At 30.2% G+C, this 26,595-nt stretch overlaps 3 protein-coding genes across 4 annotated transcripts in view; 1 reads left to right on the top strand and 2 right to left on the bottom strand.

Annotated features, from left to right (window-relative positions):
* The window catches only part of ECA3 (endoplasmic reticulum-type calcium-transporting ATPase 3), a 28,635-nt gene extending 25,447 nt beyond the window's left edge, over positions 1-3,188 (top strand). The window contains exons 29-34 of the mRNA XM_047303311.2: positions 73-158; positions 928-1,076; positions 2,011-2,116; positions 2,201-2,254; positions 2,378-2,426; positions 2,705-3,188. Of these exons, the coding sequence (XP_047159267.1) occupies positions 73-158; positions 928-1,076; positions 2,011-2,116; positions 2,201-2,254; positions 2,378-2,426; positions 2,705-2,772 (512 nt within the window). The 3' untranslated portion in view covers positions 2,773-3,188. The remainder of the gene's footprint in view (positions 1-72; positions 159-927; positions 1,077-2,010; positions 2,117-2,200; positions 2,255-2,377; positions 2,427-2,704) is intronic.
* A 1,139-nt stretch (positions 3,189-4,327) lies between these two features.
* Positions 4,328-9,482, bottom strand: LOC124829741 (serine carboxypeptidase-like 7). Of its 2 annotated transcripts, XM_047303310.2 has the most exons (14): positions 9,232-9,480; positions 8,983-9,137; positions 8,334-8,410; positions 8,005-8,127; positions 7,593-7,695; positions 7,427-7,464; positions 7,060-7,158; positions 6,891-6,977; positions 6,607-6,753; positions 5,677-5,748; positions 5,464-5,582; positions 5,041-5,154; positions 4,719-4,764; positions 4,328-4,606 (listed from the first exon to the last, which is right to left on the bottom strand). In XM_047303310.2, exons 1-14 carry the CDS (start codon positions 9,366-9,368, stop codon positions 4,523-4,525), a joined length of 1,401 nt encoding a protein of 466 aa, XP_047159266.1. In that variant the 5' UTR covers positions 9,369-9,480; the 3' UTR covers positions 4,328-4,522. The 2 variants fall into 2 exon arrangements, with proteins under 2 accessions (XP_047159266.1, XP_087963390.1); XM_088107264.1 differs by lacking the exon at positions 5,041-5,154 and having other exon boundaries at positions 9,232-9,482.
* Positions 9,483-20,696: 11,214 nt separating this feature from the next.
* On the bottom strand, positions 20,697-21,639 carry LOC124829752 (uncharacterized). The gene has a single exon (XM_047303315.2). The coding sequence runs from the start codon at positions 21,393-21,395 to the stop codon at positions 20,928-20,930; it is 468 nt and encodes a 155-aa protein (XP_047159271.1). The 5' UTR covers positions 21,396-21,639; the 3' UTR covers positions 20,697-20,927.
* Between the last annotated feature and the right edge of the window lie 4,956 nt (positions 21,640-26,595).

The raw sequence follows: 26,595 nt of genomic DNA, 5'->3' as shown, positions 1-26,595 counted from the left end.
CATTTACTCTTCAATTGATTTTTGGAAAGTAGATGCGTGGTCCTGATGTTGTTTATTTTGTGTATGATGCAGCTTATGTTGGCCTTGCTACTGTTGCTGGTTTTATTTGGTGGTTTGTTTATTCTGATGGTGGCCCTAAACTTCCATACACAGAATTGGTAAGATATTATCATTTCCTCTCCTGTGGTCTCTGTACCTTTGTTTGAGCATCTTATACACACAGCATGATAACACGTGAGGAAATGTGATGTGAGGCTATAAGCAGTTGATGTATGGAAATAACTTTAAAAAAATTCCAAATTTCCATGACTGCAGAATAATTATAGCAAAAAGCAATGGAAAATAGATATAAGCAAAATGGATATTTCAACTTCAATCTGGCTTTTATATCTTTCAATATGTAATATTTTTTTTGTAGAGAAAGAAAATTTAGAGATAAGAGGGAAAGCACAACTGCATGAAGGATAAGATATCCTCCAAGACAGAAATACACAAACATGATAGAAAAATAAAATAAAAATAAGTAACAATCAGCGAGGCTGCTGAGTCCCTTTCCTTATCAGAATTGAAAACTCCCTTCAAACAGCCATAAGATCAATGAGAAACCATTAACATGATTATCTCGAAAGTAGCAAGACGCCCTTGAAATTGAAAATCACTTGTTTCAATAATAGAAAGAGTTAAAAATCATTGTTGACACGCAACTACAATACTTGCTATAAAAAAACACATACATTGTGAACATGAGATTGTTTGATAATTTTTCTGCTTCAGTCCTGGAAAATACATTTTGTTGTAGGTACTACTAATAAGGCTTTATTTAAAAAAAAAATTGGCTGTGCTTATTCTGGTATGAATGTTTCTTTTTGTTTATAATTAATAAATCTATTTCGGATATTCTTAGATTAAGTTCTTCTCTTCTTCCAGATGAATTTTGATAGCTGCCCAACCAGGGAGACAACTTATCCATGCAGTATATTTGATGATCGACATCCATCTACTGTATCAATGACTGTGCTTGTCGTTGTTGAGATGTTCAATGCTTTGAACAATCTCAGTGAAAATCAATCTCTTCTGTAAGTAATTTTATACAATTTAATTTGACTTAATTATATGATTTTGGTCCTTCATGGTTCCTTTCCTTCATATTAATAGGATGAGATCAGGATGACGACAAATATAAAATCTTTCACGTGCTTTCACCCATCAGCTTAAGTTTATGGGGTCAGTAGGTTCATCAGGGTCACTAAACCTGAAGGAAGAATATATTATGAGTGAAATTAGTAAAATGATGTAATCGACATTATACCCCCTTCACTGGACCACATTGAGAGAGATGGTGGAAATTCTGTTAATTGTTAGCGACCTCAGGAAGCAATAACTCCAATATAGTTATCAGACAAGACACGGACATTGAAAAACGATGAATTTTCAGAATATAGGACATAGGCAAACCACTTATATATGATTAACAAGGCAAAAATCTCAATTGAGAACTAAATTTGTAAATTCACGGTATAAAAATAAATTTACTAAGTTCTATCATTTTCATATAATAGGGGTTCTCACAATAAAATCCTAAGGAACTTGTCTCTTATCGTATCATTTTTTTTTTTTGGAATTTATTTTTACTTTCTTATGATAACAGTGCCAACGACGTGTTTTGTTAATATCAATCTTCTTTAGGAACGAAGCTTTGTATTTGGTTATTCTACTTTACTCTGTTTTTATCGAGGACTGGAGGACTACAAAGTTTGAACATTGTATTCATATATGCCCTGTGATTGTGGAGGAATAAGTTGAAATCCTTAGAGAAGCATCAGTTGCTAGTCAATCTGGGAAATCAAATTCATACTAAGAACCTTCCCTTTGTTTTTAATGGGAATATGTATACTACAAACAATAGGAATTGTGTCTCTTATTGTTGAATTATATTTGGGAAATAAAAGAACAGATATTGCTGTAACAGTTTTTTAATTGGTGTGAAAAATATCTGTTTGTCTGTTTCAGGGTTATCCCTCCTTGGAGTAACATGTGGCTTGTTGCTTCTATAATCATAACTATGCTTCTTCACATACTAATCTTATATGTTCACCCACTATCGATTCTTTTCTCTGTAAGTATTTTTAAAGCAGTGATGCACATTTGATTTTCTGAAGTGACAACCTGCCTGTTTATCCTGTTCATAATGTTATTACAGGTAACACCGTTATCTTTGGCTGACTGGACAGTTGTCCTGTATCTTTCGTTACCTGTATGTAGTTTTCTTTAACTTTCCCAATTCCATTACTTTGTCATTTTTATCGTTGGGGATTTTTCCCGAGAAGGTGAGTCGTGCTACTTATTCATGTCAACTATCCTTTGTTTCCTTATGCAGGTTATAGTCATTGATGAGGTGTTGAAGTTCTTCTCCAGAAATCCCATTGGTAATCTTTATTCCATTTTATTAAATTTTCATATCAATCTGTACCTTGTTTGTGTGAGAGGGTAGCTAGTGTTCAACATGGCCAGTAGTAGGATTGGTAGTCTCATTTTCAGTTGGAAGTTAACTGTCATCATAGAAAAATGTAGTTGGTGCGTTACTTTTGTGATGCTTTTGTTATGGGATCTATAATTAAATGATGTAACCAACAGGCATACGCACAAACACCCCCACACAAAATTTCCATATAGCTGATGTTGATTACTTTTCCTTTGGTTTTAGGATTTAGATTCAGGTTATGGTTCAGGAGGTCCGATTTACTTCCAAAAAAAGATTTACATGAAAAGTAAGCTGTGGAGTAACATTTAGCACTTTTGGAATCATAAAGCTTCAATGGTATCCTTGATTGAATCTAAATCATCAATCTCCATTTGCGTGGCAATCGAGGAGTTAAACAAGGTAACTGAAGATATTGTATAATATTTGTGTTATCTGTAATATTTATCTCCGTAAAATCTCGGTGATGTAAAACAGTAAAATGTAGGAGCCTGTAGAGTTGTCGTTATCTTCAATTATTCATTTTTCTTCACATTCTGTATTTAATCAATTTTGGTAGCATAAATACCTCAATAGCACCAATTATGCCCTTCTGACAAAGTTGTACATTGTCATTGTGTATCGTTAAAAAAACGATGAAGAGATTTATGCCAACATGTTACGGATATAAGTATAGGAAATAAACAAACGTTTTTTCGGTTCTCGTTCATCACTTGTTTGCTTAAACGCATCGTATTCATGTATAAATTAAGGTATCTAATTAAATTATTTGTTAATAGTGGAATTAAACAAAATAAATAAGATTCAAAAAGTAATGAAGTTTACCAAAAATGTTAACATATAATTTGAAAAAAAAAGTCCTACAAATGGTGCAAATCGTGTGCGGGTTGGCTTTTTCGTACATACCACAATTTTATTGCAACGTCTCATTTATTTTACGTTTTTATATTTCATTTTGGAACGTAGTGGATTTCTTTAAGCATCTCCTAATTTCTTTCTACATTTTAGAAATATGAAAATTCTCACTTTGTCCTTATAGTTTATGAACTTTTGTATTATACAATTCAATAATCACTTTTGATTTCAAATACAATCAAGTAATTTTTATACTTTTGAATTGTGTAACTTGGAAGCTTATTTACTTTTGGGTGTAATTGAAAATTCCTTTTTATGAAAAAAAGCTATTGGATCATGAAAAGGTTATTACAAATGAAAGTTATTTAACTGTTGGATTTTTAATTTAAAAGTTTCTTTGACTTAATTTGAAAGTCATTTTTTGCCTCAAAAAAAGTTGTATTACATAAATTTGGAATTTTTTGAATTATACAATCTGAATCTTTTTTTTTTCTATGAAAAATTTTAGATTTTATGATCCAAAATACTTTTTTACTTTTATTCATTCATGGCGTAACACATAGACGTTAAGGGGATATCAGCTAATTCACCACGTGACGGCAAGGGAGAAAAATTGATTTTTTTTAACTACCACGATGGTAGTGCATATGGAGACTGTGGATGGCCTGGAATGTGAAAGTTACCCTGAGAAAAGTCCAATCCCATAAGAATTAGAAGTGACATAATAAAATTGCGGGTTTTTCTTCCAACACCTTTACAATATAACAAATTATTAATACGTGTATGTGTCATCATACTTTATAGTGGAATTGAAACTATATTTCAGAGTATGAAAACTGAGATATTTTTAGGTCATGGATCATAATATAATATATTTTGGATTTTCAAGACGGAACGAAGGTTGAGATGTACTGTCTAAAATTATATCATATATGTCTAACAATTTAATAAATTGAAATTTAATTTAATTTTTCACAATAAAATATTAATATATGAAAGAAGAAACAAAAATATAAGTTTCAATTTTTAAAATAAGCAACTATCATTCAAAATAAAACTTCTGATAACATAAACCATAAAAGAAAATTAAACAGTACAATCCAATTCATTTTTAGTTTAAGAAATATATGTATAACATCGTAAATTTACCATTTATTCCTCTGGTTGTTCTTTTGGCATGCCCTAGGCTCAGAGTGGCTTATTAGATATCCATCTCATGAACATGGCTAAACATTCCTCAGGTTTGAACTCCGGAGCTGTGTGCCCTCCACCCTGCAAGTAAACCCCTCAACAACACAGCTTATTATTCTATACACAATTGTGTTATTCTTACAATATAATTAATTACTTAGAATATTGTTGCCTAAGCTGGAATTGTGCCTACCTTCACAGTCGCAAATGTCATCTGATTTGAGTAAGTTCTCGTGTATCTATCAGTAATTTAGTCAACAAAATGGGGTTAGTCTAGTTTTTCATATAAATCAATGACATGGTTGGATAATTTTTTTGGCAAGAAAATACAAATATGTATTGAACTTTATAACAGACTAAAATCAACTCAAGCACTTTATAGAACTGTTACTTTAGTTTCGTTTTTAAAATGTTTAATTTACTCTATCTTTTTCAATAATTTTTTGTAAGAACACGAGAAGATGTTTATCCCAACAGAACATTGTCTTGTATCACTTTCCAGAGTTAGGGCATACCCTGCGACTTGGCCATTGTAATACCACTGCCTCCAGTCAGAGACGATGGAATAGTTTAAAGCTCTTATCCACGCTTGTGTAGACAGGAATGGAACTACCATGTCATGATCCCCACTATTAACAAACAAACAATATTTGAACGCTCAAAAAATGCTACCTAGTTTATGTTAAAAGAAAGAAAAGTAAATGTATAATAAGCCGTATATGATTCAGAAAAAATAATATCAGTTGTCTATTAGATGTTTATGATTGGATTGAAATTTCACTCTGGTTATATGCCCTATAATTATTTCATTGAATGTCAATATATCTTAACAGTAATTGTAATCGAAAAATAACACAAATAATACATATGTAGGAAAAACAATGAATCAGATACATTTAGCAAGAAAAGAAAGTGTATATATAGAAAGTAATGTTGACCTGTATATCAATGAACGGTAGCCTTTTCTGCTGAGATTGACGTGATATTGGAAGCTGTTAGAGATATCAGTCTTAAAAGGTATATCATAGTTACAGCGCTTCCATTTCCCTTTAGTTCCCTGCAGCATAAATGTATATATAAAATTGTATGAGACATAGTTTCTGTTCTGCTGACACTTTAAACAAAGGTAGGCACATTTAATATTTATCTACCTTCCGAATATGCAGTGCTTTGCGGACATCATCATCATTGGCCCAATAGCTAGAAAGGACATATGCATGAGCCTGCGCATGGAAACTCAATAAAATAAAATGTTTTTAAAGTGATTTGGGTTACCAAATGCATGATCAATTTTGAGACCTAATGCATAGGATATTTATCAAAATTTCTAACGTGTGTTTAAATTAAAATGTAATTTTCTTAAAAATGGTCACTAGTCTAAACATATGTTTGTATCTATAGGGATTGACTTTATATTCTAAAAATATTGAACTGGGTATTCATTATTTGTGAGAATGACATTTTTTTTATATATAATATTTAATTGGAAAAAGGTTCTTTATCACCATTTGATAATCATTATAGAGATAAAATGGTTTTAACAAAAATTAAATTTTGTATTTCTTAAAAAAAGAGTGAAAGATATATATATAGATATGTATATATATACACATGTGTATATATATGTATATATATGTACATATATATATCTATACATATATATGTATATGTGTACTATTTTTCATTTTAATATTGTACTTCAATCAAGCTTGTTTGTAGTTACGTTGTTATATGGAGTCATTTTATCTAAAATTTATTGATAAGTGTAAATTTTAAAAAGATTACTCAAATAGAGAAGTGGCCTTATTAGATGTAAAATTTCAAAGTGAAATATGTTAAAAGCACGCGTTTATTTTGACTTGGTTTATTTTATGCAATAAAGTTGTGCTTCTTATAATGACCACATTTTTTTTTTGTAGTGAAGTCGGAATCTCTATCACCACTTCAGGGTTTTTTTTTTTCAGAATAGTATTTTTTAAAAAAAATAATAATTTTAAATAAAAGTATCTCATTGCTAACCACACCTGGCAGTTGTCTAAACTAGTTCAGAAAGATGTAACTTTATGGGTATGAAAATATACCCTACAATTTAAAGGTGGCATTGTGAGAGGATAGGATTCATGAGCAAGAGACCTCCTGCAGCTCCAAGTATCTTGAATTGGATTACGCAGAGCAGACTCCTCACAATCGGGTTCCAAAACATGCCCAATTGCAATTCCTGAAATAGACTGACCAAAACCAACAATTTATTACCAGCTTCCTCCTTCTCCTTATGGTCCCAATCCACATTTAATACAACTCCATTTTCTTTCAAGAACCAAAGAAAAAGATTTAATAATTACTTGTCCTTGTAAGTATGACTAACCTCCTCGTAGGACTGCATGTCCCTTGCACAAAATGCGTTTGTTGGGTCTATGTTTTGATACTCTCCTCTGCAATTCCTTTGCAGTGACTGTTCACTCAGTAAATTATAAAATTTGTTAGCATTTCACCTTTTGGACTCTACCAAATAAACAAAGAACAAACAAAATCACCTGGTAGAGTTCATCAGAAATGAGTGCCATGCCATGATTAAACGGAATTTCGTAGTTTTTTTCAGTGGATGTTGTTATGGGATTTCCCAGAATGTATCCCTGAAAAAAAAAAAAAGGTTCCTGTTAATCAACATGCTAAATTAATAAAAATATAATTTGGTTCTATCCTGGTTCCTTTATACTCTATAAAGGAAATCATTATGGAAGCTGTTCAAATTTGTCTGCAGATAGATAACTTGTCCCATATAATAACAAGAAAAATAATAATAATAATAAAGGTGACGTGTTATATAACAATAAGAGAAATTGAGAGAAATATATAGAACTTTTTTATTTACAAATCATAGTTGTAATTAATTGTACAAACCTGGAGATTTATCCATGGTTGGATACCACCTTTGTTTCCTGATAGTAATGAGATATGGAGAAAAAGTAGTGCTACTTGTCAGTTGTCAATGTCACAATTAAGTGCTTCTTAATCTTAGTTTCAATTTTGGTATTCGATTTATTTGACTCTTAAGTGAGTGTGATACCGTATGAAATTTCTTGAACAATAACTGGTATAGGAAGGCCACAGAATGAGTCGCCAGCAATGTACACCTTATTTGAGAGAAATTCCGGATGATCAATTAGCCACTACACACAATTTCAACATAACTGTCACAAACTATTCCACTTGTCATCACATTCATTTTTCTAAGCTGGAACAGTAGAAAATTTATGCTATATATTCTCAGTCAATTATGTTTCTTCATTTCTAAAATTAGTAAATTTAGTCTTCATTTTACTTTTTTTCCTGAACACTTAATTCTTTTAAGTACAGAGAAATGTAGCCGAAAGAATATCAAATTTGATAGACTTTATATGAAATACTTGATTTGTTAAATTTCCAAAGACAACTAAAACCACTGACACTTTAAGCCAATGAAAATTTAAGCAATGTACCTTCCTAAGAAATTGATGAGCATGGCGAACAAGCTTGGAGGTACTTTGATTAACAGCAAGTTCTGTTTTGGGATAAGAGAAGCCTGTACCCGCTGGCAGATCCACAAATATAATGCTACTTACCTGACCAACAAAAACATAAACAGTATAATCAAGCAAAAATTTAAACAGTGTAGTTAAGCTTATGTTTATTTGGATAAAATAATTATACTCATCATAACAAAGAAAGTTGTAGAAGGATGATTAAGTACATAGCAAATGAAATCAGTGTTATCAATTAATATATCTAATTCAGGCAACAAGTGTCTAGACATGCATGCATACTCAACCTTTGTCCATGATTGTGGCTTCAATGTCAAATTAGGTAAGCTCCCATTGTATTCCTGGTTTTCAAAGGACAGTGGACCTGCAAAACCACCCAGATGACAGTAATAATAATACGTAATTAGAATTTAATCAAGCAATCTAGCTATTTTTAATCGAAAAACTTCCCCGTTTATCACGTTAACAGAATCACTGGCTGCAGAAATTACATATTTTTCCCATACAGAATTTCCAGATCATAATATTTAAGGTTTTCACTGTTCTTTATGCCATTATTTAACTGTGCATCAATTAATTAGAAAGATGATAACCATATTGCAATTTCCTTTCATGCAAGATTCCAAAAAATTATGACATATCTTTTTGCATTAAAAAATCAATAATGAAGAATATAAAGAGTTATAGAAAATAATATAATATAACAGGCGATCTAATTGATAAAACAAATTTGACATAAAAATAATCTTGATCCGGTTAGTCAAGTTAAATTTAGAAAACTCATTTGGAAAATATTATAGCTATGTTTTCCGATAATAATATTTTTTTATTATAACTTGTTAAAATAGATTAGAAAAATAGTTGATGAAATATAGAGACTGTAAAAATATTGGAAGTGGAATTAACAAGTAATAATTATGAGGAGAAAATGATCACCTATTTCAAAAACTAACCCAGAAAAAGCGGAGCAACCGGGTCCCCCAGTTAGCCAAAGAAGAAGAGGGTCCCCTTTGGGGTCATTCTCCGACTCAATAAAATAGTAGAACAGTTCTGCATTCTCCTCTGCTTCACTTTCACCCACTTCCACATACCTGATTCCAATTCCATCACATCTATCTATTCTAAATTTTCATTGAATAATTGAAAAGCATGAATGACCTAAATGGAGAATCTTGGTTAGCTTACCCAGTTTGAAGTAGAAAAGGAAGGGGTCCATGGAAGCCAGGAAGGAAGCGCACTATGGAGTGAGACGTTGCAAAGTTTGATGAAGGAAGAAAGAGAATAAGGAGAAGCAGAAGGCCTCTGTAATCCATAACCGCCATAGAGATACTGCGAAATCGGGCTTGCACTCAAGAATCAGAGCTTGTTTCTTGTCCCACATTGCTTTTCTACTCCCTTATCATTTCCGTATGGATTTTGATCTTCGTAACAGGGACGGATTCAACAATGCTATTTATGAAGGTGACCTCTTTTATTTACTTGCAGAATTAATATTTAATTTTAATTACTCTTCTTTTTTTATCATTTTAATAAAGTTTTGTTTCTCTTTTATATTCCTTATTACAAGAATAATTATATTTATTTTATACTTTTCTCTTTCTAAAAAAATTAAATATAATTCACTTTTAATTTTATTTTTCTTTTGTCATTTGTCTCAAAATTTATAAAAAAAAAAACTATATTTGCAAAGCTTTTATTAAATTTTATTTTATATTTTGATAAAAAAAATATATCCCATTTATTATGACAACTGCGTGATGGTTTTTGCTTTCTTGTGGGGATAAGAGGAAAAATAATTTTAGAGGAAGACCGCTTAAAATTATACAGTAAAGAAAATTGGACTAGATAGTCTAAAATTGTGGAGGATAATTATCCGTTATTTTTGGCCTACTAAATTTTTTATTTTTTTAATTTAGATTTAAATAATAACAAAAATGTAAATTTTAATAAATATAATATTTAAATAAAAGTTAAATTTAATTCAAATTTAAAAATAAATAAAAGTAGCGAATATAAGGACACTCACATATAAAACTATACTGACATATAATATCATATTAGATTGACACAGATAATTTTGTAAATTAAAAACAAACACAAAAGGTTTGAATTGATATGTAATATAAAATATTCACTATCTATTAATCATTTAAATATTATTAGAAAAACAACTAAAATAAACAAAATCTACCAAAATTAAAATTAAATTTTAAAAAAAATATTAAATCTGAAGTAAACAAAGTTATCTAAAATAGAAATTAAATAAGTATTTAAATTTTAAATCTATACAATTTTGATCCAAATTTTAAGAAAGAAAAAAGAGTTTAATCAAACAGGTTCAATCATTTGTGGAACTTTTCATGGAACCACCTTATTTTGTCATGACAAATAAACACTATTTTTCTTTTAAGAGAATTTTGACAAATTTATAATACGAAGTGATATCACAAAAGGGTGACCATGACATAGAAACAGAGAATCTTTCATTTAATAATAAAATAACACTTTTATTTTAAAATATAATATAATTTAAAATGAATTATTAAAAATATATAAATTCTATACCAACTAAAAATAAAATAAAATTTTAGTATATAATTACATATTTTATCTTATAAAGAATAATATTGAATTAAATTTAAAATTCATTTTTTAATTTAATCTCATTCATAAATTAAAACATGTAATATTTGCTTTTGACTTTTAGTTTACTTTTTATGATATATTGAAAAGAGGCAAAGAAATAAAGAGATATATATGTAAAAATTTTGTTACGAAATTAATTTACTTAATAGGCGTGTCTACAATTAGGTTTATGGGTTAACATACAAGCTTTTAGTGTGTTTTAGGTTTAACTGGGTTACACAGGTTTTATTATTATTACCGAATGTTATTTGGTAAACCTATATTATGTCAATAGCTAACACTTACGTCGTGTTTGCATGAACGGATAACATTGTTCATGCGAAATTGCGAGGGATGATTTCAGTATGGTGTGTTGTTCGTTTGAGAGGATTAGGATGGATCAGCGACGATGAATTTAGAGAATTCATCGAATTTTCGTCACCCGCGTATGGGAAGAGATTTGCATGGATTGTAAGCGAAAAGTCATGAGTGCCCTCGATCTATTTGCTAAATTTCATCCTTGTATATCAATTTACCATTTACAACTGATTCCCTAGCATAGTGCAGTAACCAGAACCGATTCGAAGGAGTTAATATTAAAAAATTTGATAACATCGGGCTTTTACTTTTACTACTGTACATGCACGAGAGTACTTGGGTTGGCGTGGTGGCGTGGTTACAGAAATATTCTTGAGCTTTCCTCAGCTGATGTTACCTTACTTCATACAGCCATTCAACAGCAAAGATTCCTGCAGCCAGACATAGTGAAAGTGCAGTATGGATATGAAAGCGCCATTGACCAGAAGACGGACTTCATATATGTGGTTGCTAGTGGGTAGGTCATTTTATTTATTGAGTGATCAAAAGCATAATATATTGGTTGCTAGTGTTGAAAGTTGTGTGCAAAGGGAGACTTGTTGGTTGTTTTGCTGAGACAAAGAAAACAAAGTGGTGAGGTTAGTAAGATAGTGTGATGTATGTCCAAGCACACGTTGTTGGTTTTCATTTGCAGGGTTGTAGACGGGGAGGAAGAAGGACGTTGTGCGTGTTGATGGCATGAAGAAGCTGTGGGTTGAAGATGAAGATGAATTCGCGTGTTTGAGAGGCGAAGAAGACATGAACAGTAGGAAGAGGGTGGCGTAATCGGTCACAGCAAAGACGTATGCGGTTACAGTAGTATTCGATTCCCTCAAAGGGGTATCCGGTTACACGGCCAGGAAAATTTTTGAAAATTTGGTTACGGGGAGGGGTGAGTGGTTGTGTGTGCTAAACAGAAGCACTGGAATCGGTCTTCTTCGTAGGCAATGAGAAGGTTTCGGTAGAGGCTGTTATGGAGGACGTGGTGAAGGTGGCGGAGGCCATCTGAGAGATAAGAAGGTGGAGAATGAAGCAACAATCTGATGAGAAACGAAGGTGGAGAAGGAAGCAAGAGAATGCGAATGAGGAGTGAAACATGTGTAGTCCATGCAGAGGAGTGGCTGGTGGTGGCTGAATAATGATGAGTTCTGACAGTGCGTTTGTGATGCAGGTGTTGACTGGTTGGACGTATCGTGACGTGGTGGACGTACGTGCGTGAAGGTGGTGGAAATTGGCAACGTCGTGGAGCGGTGTGAGCTACGAAAGGTGGTGGAGGTTCATCAACACCATCATTGTGTGTACTTGGTATTGTATTGGTGTTTTGTTTTTGTTTGTTGAAAATGAAAGCAAATGCTCATGACTTGGATAGTTTAAGTATGAGTTCTTAACCACTTTTTATACACTTTTTATATAGTTGCATTGGTAGGAAAGACATGGTTGTGTGGTTGGTTGTGAAAGTGGGGGACTGTGGTGCATCAGGGGAGCAAAGTGGTACATTTGAAAATGTAACATTCAAACTTATTTTCAATCTTGTGCAAGAATTGAAAAATGGGGTTCTTATATAATCAACTGATATAATTATGTTTGCATGTTAGGTTTGTTTAAGAGTGATTTTGTAAATTGAGAATTGAACGTAGCATCTACATAAGGACAAATTGGTTACGTGATTGGACGAAAAATCTTAGTGCCCGTCATTTGTGGAAATTTTTTGCTTAATCCAGCTTGAAGTGTGCATACGTGTTGAAGGTCTTCAAGAGATAAGTGTTTTAAAGTTAAGTTGGATATAATATATATATGAATCATTGAATCAGTGGTGGTTATTTGTAGCTTGACGGGGTTCAATATATGAATGGAATGTATTATGTTGATTTATATTTCTATGTTATTTAATATATGAATGTATAATTATTTTAAATAAGAATTTGATTTGTTATATGCATATGTATGTTTAAATCGTGTCACTTTTTTTTTATGTCATGTAATATTATAACTTTGTTTAATTATTTGTTTGTTTAAAATGAATCAATCTCACTTTCGTAATAAATTGATTTATACTACTTAGTAGTAAATTATATTACAAACAAATATAACATTTAAAAATAAATTCATTTTACTACATTATAATTTTTAAAATTTTTATAAATTAATTTTAAAAATTATTTATAATTTTTGTCTCTTTATAAACATTTTTACAATTAAATATAACAATAATAAATAACATTTTATATTACTTTAATAACTAAGGGCATTTTGGTAATCTTAAATTTCTATCAATTAAACTAATTTTTAAAATTTGTCACATCAATCAAATCCTACACTAATTCTCAGATACTTTACTTCCAAATCCACTCTCAATTACCCACAAATCCACTCAAAAAAACAACAAAAATAATTACCCTCAAATCCATTCAAATCATCTCTCCTAAATATTCTTCCTCAAATCCCTATAAAAGAACAAAGCCTTGATAAAATAAAATAAGTCGAACCCTCTTATAGATTAATATACGATGAAATTAATTGAAATAGTTGTATAGAAGTTCTGAATTAAACTAAGTTCAGTTTATACAAGTGTCTAAATTAATTTTATAAAAACATAAACAATGTTAGGTTTTGAATTTTACATGATAAAAATATTTAAAAAAAAAAATAAGTGAAGGCGGTATAAATAATTTGATTTGATGAAATTAAGATTGCATTTTCTTGAAATGCAATATATTATTTAAACGAAATTGTACAAAGACACAAACTGTGCAATCAAGACTGACGATAGCAAAATGTTGAAAAAAAAAATTGGTGAAATAAGTTTTCCAAATGAAACCAAGTAGGACACTTTTATATAAAAGAAATAATAATATTTAAAAATTAGTAAAAATAATTAAATGTGTATATTGTAAACTATTTTATTTAATGAAATTGAGGATTTTATTTCTTAAAATGCAATAAACCATTTGAATGAGACCACATAAAGAAAAAACATGTGTAATAAAAATTGTAATTGAATAAAAAACACTTATGAGAGATCTAAATAATTTTTGTGAATATTCAATAATTAAATAGTTGTGAATACTGAAAAAAATTATAACAAAAGAATAAAATATCAAATGAAAGAAAAATAAGAACCAAATAGAATACTAATATTAAACACTTTATGTTACATAATAAATTATTACTATTTTAATAACTTAAAAATTATTTTGATATATATATATATATATATATATATATATGTGTGTGTGTGTGTGTGTGACATCCCAAATATATAGCAGATATATAAGCAAAGACATCACCAAATTATAATATTAGAAAGCAGTTAAGAGATGTACTTAAAATATTATAGGATTACAGTAATCCGGAATTTACTAAGAAATTAAAACTTCAAGCACTAGAGTATTCCAAAATATGCCCAGAATTTGAAACTTAAAATATAACAAGGTATACTAAAGTACTTCAAAATACAAGAACTGGAATTGTTTAGAAACATGGAAAGCTATGGAATTCCTAGAGAGACTAAGCTGCAGCATCATCTTCATTCCTCTCCAATGTTACCTCCAAAGAAACCTCATCTTCCTCTGCTCACATCCAAGTGGATGATCATTGCAAAAGAAAAAGCATGCAACAAACACAACCACAAACAAGCAAGGGTGAACTAATTATATAAAAGCATGCCTCATATCAAGCACATAACATACAAGAGTTAATTTAAATCAAAGCAGTTTAAGGCATACATCCTAACATGTTATCTTCTAGACTTGACTCGTCCGGACTTCAGAATGATAGTCGAGCTATGGCGGGTCCTGCACTCGTGGTGACTTATGAAACTTGGGTTCCCCACCCTACCACACTCACGAGGTTAGCCTGTTCCGGGCCTTGAGGCATACTGGAAGCCCCCAAGACTAAGACCTCCTGCTACTCCTCACCACATGGATTAATCCCTCTACTCGAGTATGATTAGCCATTGGAGTTTCAGAATGACCCCCAAGACTGAGCTCCTACTTTCATTCTAAAACACTAAGGATCTCACCAAGAGATCCTACACTGATGGAACTTGATTTACAACTTGGATCATACTTTCATCACTTTATAATCATATACTTTCTACCAAAATCAACATATACACAATCTCAACAATATACATCATTCACCACTTACAAATTATAAAAATAACATCTCCACAATTAAACCTAAGTTAATCAATACCAAGAACCAAACAACTCCAACTAACCCATAATAGCTCATAAAATGCATCAATTTATACATACCAACAAGTAATATAATTATTGATTAACACTCACGTTTTTAATATAAAAAAACAACTATCCTTACTTTATTTTATATATATATATATATATATATATATATATATATATTATATTAACATAATATATATCATACGTACTTACTAATTATATATAAAACTATATTATATTAATATTCCTATAATATATTAATACCCATACCTACCGTAGCTCTTTTTTCTTTTCTTCTAACTCCCTCTTCTTCTTTCATTTTATAAAACCTTATATCTTCCTTCCCACGTAAATTCTATGCAAAATTCTATCCCTGGATAAGCAACCCATGCATACCCAACCTCCCGTTCCTTTCATCATCATTGCTCACAGACCCAACTACTCAAGTTTTCTTTATTTCTCTTCACAGTAACCACAATCTATCACTTCCTCCTCATGAAAGGTCACGTAATATAGACCTTTCACCACCTCCTTTTTTTTTTTCCTTAGGCTCATCTGAAGCTCTTCCCTTCACCACCAATGCTTAACCAGTAACTCCTACCCCACACCTTTCCCTTTCTCTACTAATAACACCATTAAACCCCTCAAGACTTCATCCTCTTTTTCTTCTGCTGCAACACAGTAACCCATTTTTCTTCCTCTAGTTCAACTCCACCCTACAATTGTACCACTCAATCTTCCCACCTAAATTTATGTAACCTCTACGTAGGAGAAAGGAAACCCATTTTTCTTTCTATATTATCTAACCCGAGACCCTCCCTACTCTCTCTTTCTTAATCCATTTTCACATAACTTCCTACTCTCTACTGCATCTCCTTATCCACATAAAACACTAACCACTTCTATCATAAAATACATTTTCTCCCCTTTTCCCCTCAGGTTAATACTTCCACTAAACAAAATCCAAGTATATATTTTCTTACTAAAATTTGGTCTAACAGTCTCCACACGTGTAACTACTTCAAAGAGTGAATTATTTCAGTCAATCAATACACCCAACAGAACATACAACACATCACATTATAGTTCATCCAACTCAGTATCCAAACACCTTCAATTTAAGTTACAGGAATCCAACTCAAGCATAAGGACATACTTACTTCAAAAATTTATCCATCATACACGTCATACAAATAATATACAGAAACATAATTAGCTCCCCTTACCTGGTGGGTTGCTCAACACAGTTTACAGATGCTTTAACAGTACCCCCTACACCGTGCGAAACTGTACAAAACCCGCTGGAACGCAAAACCAATCGGATGGTCTCGTAGCTCTTGACTCCAGGAACAAGAAAACACCACCAAATTAGGATTCAATCGGTTGGAAACCTAGAGAGAAGTCAGAGCATTTGAGTTAGGGCAAGGTTTCTGTTCTAGAGAGAGAGGAATATGTGAAATGAAATCTGACTTGCAAGGAAAGAGCTCATCCCAAGGTTCAAGTGTCCTTGGGTTAATAGGTCTGGCTTGTCAAATTAGGGTCCAATGGCTTTATAAAATCTTCAGACTATTACAATGTGTGTGTGGTTATATAATCAAAACTTTAAATAAAATTTAAACGTATTTTTATTGAAATTGTTTTATTTGCCGATTTTTTTCTATAAAACTATTTAAAAATTTACTGAATTTTGTTATTTTTATTTATATTTAATATTTTAATTATTATTGAATATACAAACATTTTAATATTAACAAATATTTAACAATTTAAAAATATGACTCGGAAAGTTTTCCGTCAATATTCATTGTAGCGAAATTGCGCCCAACTCTTTAAACCTTCAGTCAATTAAATTATTTCTATCAATTAAAATAAACCTAAAATGTTTCAGGTCAAATGAGCATTTGAAAAATTTAAATAAAATATTCAAAGAAATCAAACGAATGTTTATTTTAAAAATAAAAAGTATAGTTAATTATCCATAATTTGAACGAATAAAACTAAATCAAATTGAAAAAACAACAAAGATATGACTATTAAACTACCAACGTCCATCCAAAGTTGGTTTGGACTAATAGGCTGATACAGCCATATTCATATTAAAAGGTCGGTTGAAATCTTGAAATATATTATTAATTGGACTCACCAACTTTCTTTTGTTTAATTTTTTCCCTTATTTAGAAAGCTCTTGAAAAAAATTGATTCTTGTTTGTTTCATCATTTGGAATATGGAAGTAAACATAATGTTTTGGAACTTTAAATTTAAACACGTAACATTTTATTTATTTAATGGTGTAATATTATTAAATAAAACTTCATAAACTAATAATTCGTATAGAAATAAATACATAATTAGATTGTTATAGTTATTCAAAATAATTATACTAATAATATATAATAGGGTTTCAATCAATTTACTTTTGAATAACTAAAAACTAACTATATAATTATAATTATTTTCATAGAAACTGTGTTTAACTCTTATACATCAACGTCTTTGTTATGAGATAAATCTACACATATTTTTCTCATTTACTCGTTAATAAATATGATCATTGTAGAAAAAAAAACAAACATAAAAGCAAAAACAAAAAAGAAGATAAGTTGGTTTATAAAATAAATAATCATATAAAAATTAATCTCATTACATATTAAAATAGTATATTTTAAACATTCATAAAAGGAATCAAACGTATAGTTATAAAATCTCTAGACTCAATTATTCGGATAGATATTGTCAATGGATTTCACCCTATTACATTCTCATATCCATTAACAAACTCATCGTCATCAGTCATTATAATTTCATACATCATTATATACATGCATATTTATCAACGAATTCATCAACAATTCTATAAATAATCATATATATTCTCTTATTCTAAGATCAAATCAAAACCATAAATAAAAAATGTTTCTCACAAAAGAGAAACCACTTAAAACATGAAAAACATAAAAAGTTAACTTTTCTAATTACATACCTCTATTAAAATATTCAACCATTCAAAGTAAAAATTTATATGTCTAAGACTTATTTTCAAATTTTTAACTCGATCAAATAGTTAATGAAACAAAAATTATATTTTTTTTCCAATATGACTCGGACCAAACAACCATAGTGACGTCCAAAGCTTAAAAAGTGGCGCTCAACACTACAAGTCCATGGAACCCACTTATTTGAATGCGTTCGGTGGTTTAAAAGTAGCGCCTAGTGCCCCTAAGTCAGTGGCCACTGTCTAAGTGGCACTCGACGACACTACGACAGTGTTTGACTTAAGTAATTTGACACTCTTTAAGTCACTTCTCAGTATTTAAACATTTCAATGATCATAAATTTCGTGTTTCTTAGCTCAACTAGTGGCATATTACCCAATTGGAATCTTACAAAGATATTATCAAGAGCTCATCAATTAATTTCAAGTTATTCATAAACTCAATACATGTTAACCATGATTATACACACATTCACATATAATTTAAGTGAAAACAAATTTCAATCAATTCAACCTAATTTAATATATTTCACATTCGACCTAATTTAAGTGAAAATCAATCATTCAAGTAAACTAAGAATGCAATTTCACAATTCAGAATACGACTCATTATTTATTTTAACATGTCAAAACCAAATTCCACAATAAATTATTAGTTTTTTTTCACATTAAGAATAACCTCAAAACATATCTACGACACTTATAGGCCTTTTGACTCATAAAAAGTTGGTTATCTTTTTATCTTTTGTATTTTAATGGTTCACTTAATAATTAATTATTTTATATATAATTATTTACTGCAATTAAAAAAACTAGGAAATCTTATAAATATTTTATTAAAGTTAAAAATTTCTTATATTTATAATTATTTTCAAAAAATATTTATTCAGAATTTTATGTAAGAATGAAATTTACAATTAAAGGTTGCAGTAAACAGAAGTTTATAAAATTTGAAAATATAGTTTCTTTTAAGTTAAAAGTAAGAATTTGGGCAAAACTCCATCAATTATGAGATTTAATGTGCATTTTACTCCATTTATAGTAAAAACACAGTTCTATATTTTAATTCAGAAAAAAAAAGGAGTTAAAATTGACTCGTGAGTTGTCCTCGGCAATGAATTAGGTAGATTTAATAATTAATTTAGTATGATCGACCACTAAAATAAATCAAATCGAATTAATTCATATTAAAACCTAGTTCGAGTAACTTATTGACCCCAATTATTTGACCCTTCAGAACATCATTGCCAAAAATCAATGCCGTGAAAGGATGCATTTGTCTTTAATGATTACACAGTGCTTCCTCTCTCCACCAACTTTAATTACTCTTATTCCATTTGTTATTTTCTCCTTCTTACAATTATTTTAGTTTTAATCATTTGAAAATTTTAATCCACTCATACTCTTGAAACTCTTTCTTCTAATTTATTGTTAAAATATTAAATAAATATAAAGTATCTTAGCTTAATTTAAATTATTTTTTTCAAAATGAATGATGGTTAAATTTCTTTATTAATATTTGTATTTTTTTTACCGATATAAAAGTTATGTCTTTTATAATTATTAATATTATACTTTTTTTAATGCATTTTAAAATTTAAATTAATTAGTAATATTTTAAATATAACACACAAAATATTGGATTAAAATTCATTGGAAGAGTTAGAAAAACTATTTAAAGTCTCAAAATGAAATTTACAATTAAAACAAAAATTAAATAAGATATTCTATCTACCTCATATATAAGGCCTCTGATATAGGAATTATGGCACTAAATATGCTTTTAAATATCAATCAGAATCTGAAAGACAGCAATTCTTAAGTTGCAGTTGAAATAATGAAAATAAATAATTCTAAGAGGGTTAATGGTTTGGAGGACACAATCCCTGATTATTTTATTTAAAATAATATATTATTAACAGTAGATTGTTTTTAATCAATTTAGAATATAAAAGGAACGCAAATTTTATTTTAAAAATCGGTTTTATAAGATTGAATTAGATTTAAAATATATGTTAAAGTAATATTATAATGTCCAACCATAACATACTTTTTAACCCATATTTAAAAATTATAATATAACAATTGTTGTTTATAAATGTGTAAAAGAAATTTAAACTAGATACTATATGTGACGAAGTGAGGAGAATTTACGTCAGGTACAGTTTTTCATTTCGTAACTCTTCTTTTGTTTCATTCTAACTAAATTGACTCCTTCCTCGGAGTACCATCCTTCATTAAAGACGCACATTAATTACAAAAGTTCTCTTATGCCGTCTGCATGCCAGATATATCATAGTTTTAAAATTACTACCGCATCAACTATTTTTTTGTCAAGTAAAAATATACAAAAGTGCTTCATTTTTAAAGAAATATCTATGTAATATGTTTATTAAACCTTAAATAATAATTATAAGAATATATTCAACCATAAATTTGGTGAGAATATAAACTTTTTTTACCATGTATTAAAAAAACTATGTACCAATTACCAAAAAGATATTGAAGATAATAAAGTAAAAAGCGACTTTACATGAAACCGTCCCCTTCAAAGCAGTCCCTACCACCCACAACGAAAAACCAAACCACAACAAATTCCGATCAAACCTAATCTCAATCGAATTACCAGAATGTATTAATCAATTATGTTTTTCTCTGGAGAAGAATCCAAAGAAATCAAAACCTACTTTAATTTCAGATCCAAAAGTGTGTACAAACTTCACAGTACAGCACTCGTCTTTCCAACAGCGTAGCTTCTGCTTCTGGGATACGCTTTGGGAAGGGTGCCAACGTCTCCTTCAGACAAATCATAAGGCGTGTCCTCGTCGATCCGGCCCATGCCGACGCTCGTGGACTTCGGAAGCCCATTAGAGGAAATGGGCGGCCGGGACTGGGCCTGCTGTTTCAGAACTAAATCCACGTCGATTCTGTTGCCCAGGGTCCTGGCAGAAGCCGCTCTCAGAAGCTCGGCGAAATCCTCGTTGTCGGAGCGTGACGTGGCAACACTGTAGCTTCTGGGGAGAGCCTCGAATCTGCCAGCAGCATCAACGGGGTTGCTATAGTTCATGTTGTGACCACACTGCGTTATGCTTCTGACGTAAGCATCCCTCGCTTTTCCCAAGACTCTGAAAGGCGTGGTTATGATCCACACCAACTTGTTCTGCTTCTGCTCCTTGCCCTTTCTCATGCTTTTCAAAGTCACTCACACGATCTTTAAGCTATTTGCGATGAAGGTCTTCTTCGGTTCTGGGGTGTAAGAGGGGAATTATGGTTTTGTAGAGGTGATTGAGAGACGGAGGATGTTAAAGAGAGAACGAAAGGAAGGTGGGTGTGAAACTGTGAATGGCGCACGGACTTTTTCAGAGCACACCGTATCAGAAAACAAAAGAGATAAGAACAAAGGCGTGGAAGTTGGAACGTGTTAGCCTAAATTCTCATTTTTATAATCATAATGAAGTTGTTCAATTATTACGGAATTTTATTTTATTTTCATAATAGTAAAAGGTGGCTTGGCTCCCATTTGAAGGACAGATATCATTTTCAATTCTCGGCACCATATTTTGACTCGTTTTATTATACTATGAGAACAAGACGCGTAAAACGTAAAGTTTGTACATATATTTGGCTCGTTTCGTGAAAATGGAGAAAATCTAAACACAGATGTAATGAATACGTGAAATAATATAAAAAAATCGAAAAAGAGAGAAAGTATACATATAATCGTATATAAAACATATTTCTCTTGCAAGCTTGGTTGAACTTATAATTGGTTTGATTACTATGATGTTGTTATGTAAACTTTGGTAATAACTACCTTGAATTAATATAATGATATGAATTCATCACACGTGTCGGTACACGGTGTATACTTTTCTTTAAGGTGAAAAAAACAGAACACTAGTAGTCATATGAGAGCGTCAAGGCTCGGTCAAGAAATGTAATCAATCAAATAAAGTAGCACTTATTTTAAATAATAGTTAAAAAATGTTGGTTCAATAAATAAATAGGGCATTTTGTACTTACATTCTGTTAGGAATATTGACGATGTTAATGACAAAAAATAATAATGTTGAAAATTATAAGTTAGACACGTATATAGTAGACCAGGTCTGATGGGGGATGAGAAGAAAAGTATTTGCAAGTGTGAATTGGTGATTTTAATAATATATATATATATATATATATATATATATATATATATATATAGAGAGAGAGAGAGAGAGAGAGAGAGAGAGAGAGAGAGAGAGAGAGAGAGAGAGCAGTTTTAACATTAATGGTGTGAGAAAGTGCAGTAAAAAGGAAAAGATTGAGAAAATGAGAGTGAAAGTGAAGAGAAAAAAAGATGGGGTAATAGAGGGACACGTGGCGGAAGGTGAGCATTATTAATAGTGTTGACTATTTTAGTATTTATGGCTACAGGTTGGGAAATTAAGACAAATCCAAACAGACGATCCGTGTGCTTTAAATCAATGAGAAGGAGTGCACTGCTAGACAACACTCACAACTTAAATGTTTAATCGTTGAAGTTCAATTAATTTGTAATATAAATCAATTTATTATTATTTTATATATATATATATATATATATATATATATATATATATATACATTTTGTCTTGATTTAAAAACAATTTACAAAATATTTTAAATTAATTAGAGATAAAATTAATTTACAAAATATTTAAATTTATTTTATAAATTATTTGAATAAAATTAAGTTAAACTTAGAATAACTTTAGGATAGAATATAGTGTCATGAATTAATATTTAAATAATAGTATTGTAAATTAGTTTATCAATCATGCCTCTAATTTCACTTTTGAAGAATTAAAAAGATTTTGAGTTTAATTGTAATTCAAGAACTCTTGGAATATACACAATAAACATGTCCACAATTAAACCCCGTTAAAAAATTAATCATGAATTACAGAACTCTATTACATAAAAATGAAAAAAATATAAATAAAACAATATTTATTAGTTTTATTTGAATGTAATCAATCTCCTCAATTTATATAAGTGAAAGAATTCTAACAAAGATTAGTGAATTTCAAACTTCTATTATAGATATACTTATAATAAATTTTGATTGATTTTTATAAGTGAAAGAATTCTAAGAAAGATCAGTGAATTTCAAACTTCTTTTATAGATATACTTGTGATAAATTTAGATTGATTTTTACAAGGATGAAATTTATACACCAAAATATTCATAATAAATCTTTTAAAAGTTATTTATATGTTTTTCTTATATCAATATAACTAAAATTTTATAATTAAATAATGTCTTTCTTAATTATTTAAAACGTTAATATATTTTCATAACTTTATTCTAAAAAAATATTATAAGAAAAAATAATATTGTTAATGGCTAAAATTTGTTGACAATGTTTAGAATCAGTTGATAAATCAAAATTATCGATAAAACGACGATAAAAAATTATAGATAAAATTTTCAACTATAAATTTTATTGACAAAATTTTTAGTATGTTAGTAATTACCAATGAAAAAATACTTATTATTCGTGTTTATTAGAATTTATTATCTATCTTCATTCATGTATTTTGTGTTATTTTAATGAAAAGATGTAGGACTTTTATGTTTTTCCTTGAGATAAATATAATTATCTTTTCGTGGAATTATTTTGTAGGAAAATGGAAGATTGAAGAATAATAGAAAATTATTTGCCAGAATCATCTTGTCCAGTTACTTAATCACTTATCAAGCGAGAATATCAAACACCAGCTTACAGTGAAAGTTGTCTCGTTCAGCAATGCAAAACAATTAAATGTAAAACAAAATTTAACTCTAGTCTAATAAGAATGTATATAAACACAATTCCATATAACAAGTCACAAAAATTCAATGGAAACCTATTCTATCAAATTCAACAAAACCACTCATAATTTTAACTAAATGATCACGTAACACTCAATCTAATATTTAATATCAAATTAAATTTATATCTATCTCACTTTAAAAAAAATTAACTTACTTAATTTGATACTTGATTCAAAACTTAAGTTTTAAACATGCAGTAATTATTTCATCCAACCACAATCTAACTACAACCATACAATATTATATAAACAAACATTCACAAAATGATAATTCACTTTCTAAGATTGTTTACACGTAAATCAGCAGAATAAAATTCAGATTCACTTGCCTAAATGTGACTTACGCTTAAAACAAAATAAAATGGAAAGGTATAACTCACTGTAGCTATAAAGACCTAAGATAACATAACAAGCAATAGCAAAATTTAATGAAAGGCAGGCTAAACTTATTACGAGCATATAATAGTAAGGTATAACTCACTGTAGCTATAATTTACAATACAATTTGCATATAATGTAAGTTTTTACCGAAAGGCCTTTTTAATTATGTTATAAAAAAGTACAATGAAAAAAATAATACTCATAAGCACTTGCAATTCTACAAAATAGGGAAAAGCTCACCTAACATCCACGAAGTCATCATCATGCAACATTTCTTCACCCACCATTTACTTCACCAACTTCGTCCATACAGACTTCAAAAATAAAACACTTTGACAACATTTCTTATAACACACAATTTTTGTTGCTATTTCCTATAATAAAATATTTGATGTCTTCCACAAAAAACAAAGTACATTTCTAAAATATTTCAACTCCAATGATATATTATCAAAGCAATCATTGTATAATCATTTAATAGTCTCTTGCTAAAGGGTAAGTAAATCACACAAAAGAAAAAGAAGCATCATTGATATTTACGAAAATAGTAACAATAAAACTAGATAACATTTAAAAACTTAAATATTTATTTCGTTCCATTAAATGAATTTTTGTTTAGTATCTGATTTTAAAAATATATCTAGTGAATCTTAAAGTTATAAAAATTGTTTAAGGTTTAAGTTATAAAATCTGACTTTTTTTTTTCTTTCTTCTCTCTGGTATTTTTCTTCCGTAACGTGACTTTTTCTCTTTATGCAACGTTTCCGCATTTAAGCCTTTTTTTTTAATATTTAATTTCTTATATTTTTAGAATTTTTTAATTTGTAAATATGATTGCAAATTAATTTCAAAAAAATAATCCGAGTACTATTATATGATTTGTGTCACGCCCCATTTAATACCTCTGTGTTTCATTAATGCACCCACGCCCCTCCACGTACTGTGCCATTAATGTGCACTTTCATTCTCTGAATATCTCTGACATGTGTCACATCGGAAGGTTCTGCACTCAATTCTGGAATCCAGGTGTCAGCACAGGAAGGAACGTCCGTATGAATGGGTAAGAGAATTAAATTTCTCTGAACAACTCTTCCCCCCTCTGCGTACACCTTCTTCTTCCCCAGGAATTTAAAATCTCCATTTTTCTCCTTCTTCTCTCTAGAACCTCCACCTTCTCTCTACCATAACTCACTTTCTTCTCCTCCGATTACGTTTCAGAGACCACAGAAACGTTCCCTGCACCAAGAGCTTCAGACTGAACCGAACAACTTACGGTTCTGGTAAGTTTATTTGGACGTTCGTTTCTAGAAGTTCCTGCAAACCCTATTCCGTTGCATGCAAAGGCGTGGATTAAGTCCTTTCTTTTTCTTTGGTTAGTTTAGTTGGAAAGCGTAAGTGAAACGTTGAGGGAGTCTCGGTTAGACGAATCAAGGTCCACTCAGTTTAGGACGTTCACTACAATCCGGGTAAGGGAAGCTTTAGTAATTTAATTTAATACTTGTTTGATGTGTATGAAAGCAATGAAGTGTACTGGATGTCTGAAATGCATGAAATATTTGATGTTTAAGTATGCATGAACGAGCATGGTTGCACTGGATGTATATGATGAATATTGTTTGAACTGTATGCTGAGAATGAAACGTATGATTCGGAGTATGATTAAATTTCTGTATGGTTTGGTATGATAATATGAATTTTGTAATGTATGAGATTCATGGTGGAGAGAAATTATAAGTTATAAATCGTATGAAAACTGTAAAGTTATTGTAAAATGAAAAATCTGGAAATTTTCATATTCTCTGCTTGATAATGTACGCTCGTCATCGAAAGGTCTTATACCGTTCGGTTTCCCTTGAAAAGGACTTAGAATAAGAATTCTTTCATTCGGAAAGGATCCTGATGAAGAGCGAGCGTCCTTTGAGTGAAGGGTTAGGTTGAGCGTTCGGCTCAGCCTAGCGTGTCCAACGGTTGAAATAAATTGAAGTGTAATTAGTAACGCTCGGTTTTATATTCCAGCGTTCGTCATAGGTAGCGCTTAGTCTTATACTGAGCGTTCGTCCAAATGAGCTCTCGGTCTTAGATTGAGCGTTCGTCCTAGTTAGCGTTCGGTCTAATACCGAATGTTCGTTCTAAATAGTGTTCGTTCTAATTAGTGCTCGGTCATT

Source organism: Vigna umbellata, chromosome 2 (assembly GCF_029865625.1).
Source record: "Vigna umbellata cultivar VRB3 chromosome 2, Vumbellata_1.0, whole genome shotgun sequence".
Classification (NCBI taxonomy): domain Eukaryota; kingdom Viridiplantae; phylum Streptophyta; class Magnoliopsida; order Fabales; family Fabaceae; genus Vigna; species Vigna umbellata.
This window is presented reverse-complemented; position numbering and strand designations above follow the sequence as displayed.

Excerpts from the sequence above, each read along its gene's own strand:
- LOC124829741 (XM_047303310.2), bottom strand. The coding sequence starts at position 9,368 with ATGGCGGTTATGGATTACAGAGGCCTTCTGCTTCTCCTTATTCTCTTT. Across the intron at positions 9,138-9,231 it reads CCTTTTCTACTTCAAACTGG|GTATGTGGAAGTGGGTGAAA; the intron begins GTAAGCTAACCA and ends AATTGGAATCAG. Across the intron at positions 4,607-4,718 it reads TGACATTTGCGACTGTGAAG|GGTGGAGGGCACACAGCTCC; the intron begins GTAGGCACAATT and ends GTTTACTTGCAG.
- LOC124829752 (XM_047303315.2), bottom strand. The coding sequence starts at position 21,395 with ATGAGAAAGGGCAAGGAGCAGAAGCAGAACAAGTTGGTGTGGATCATA.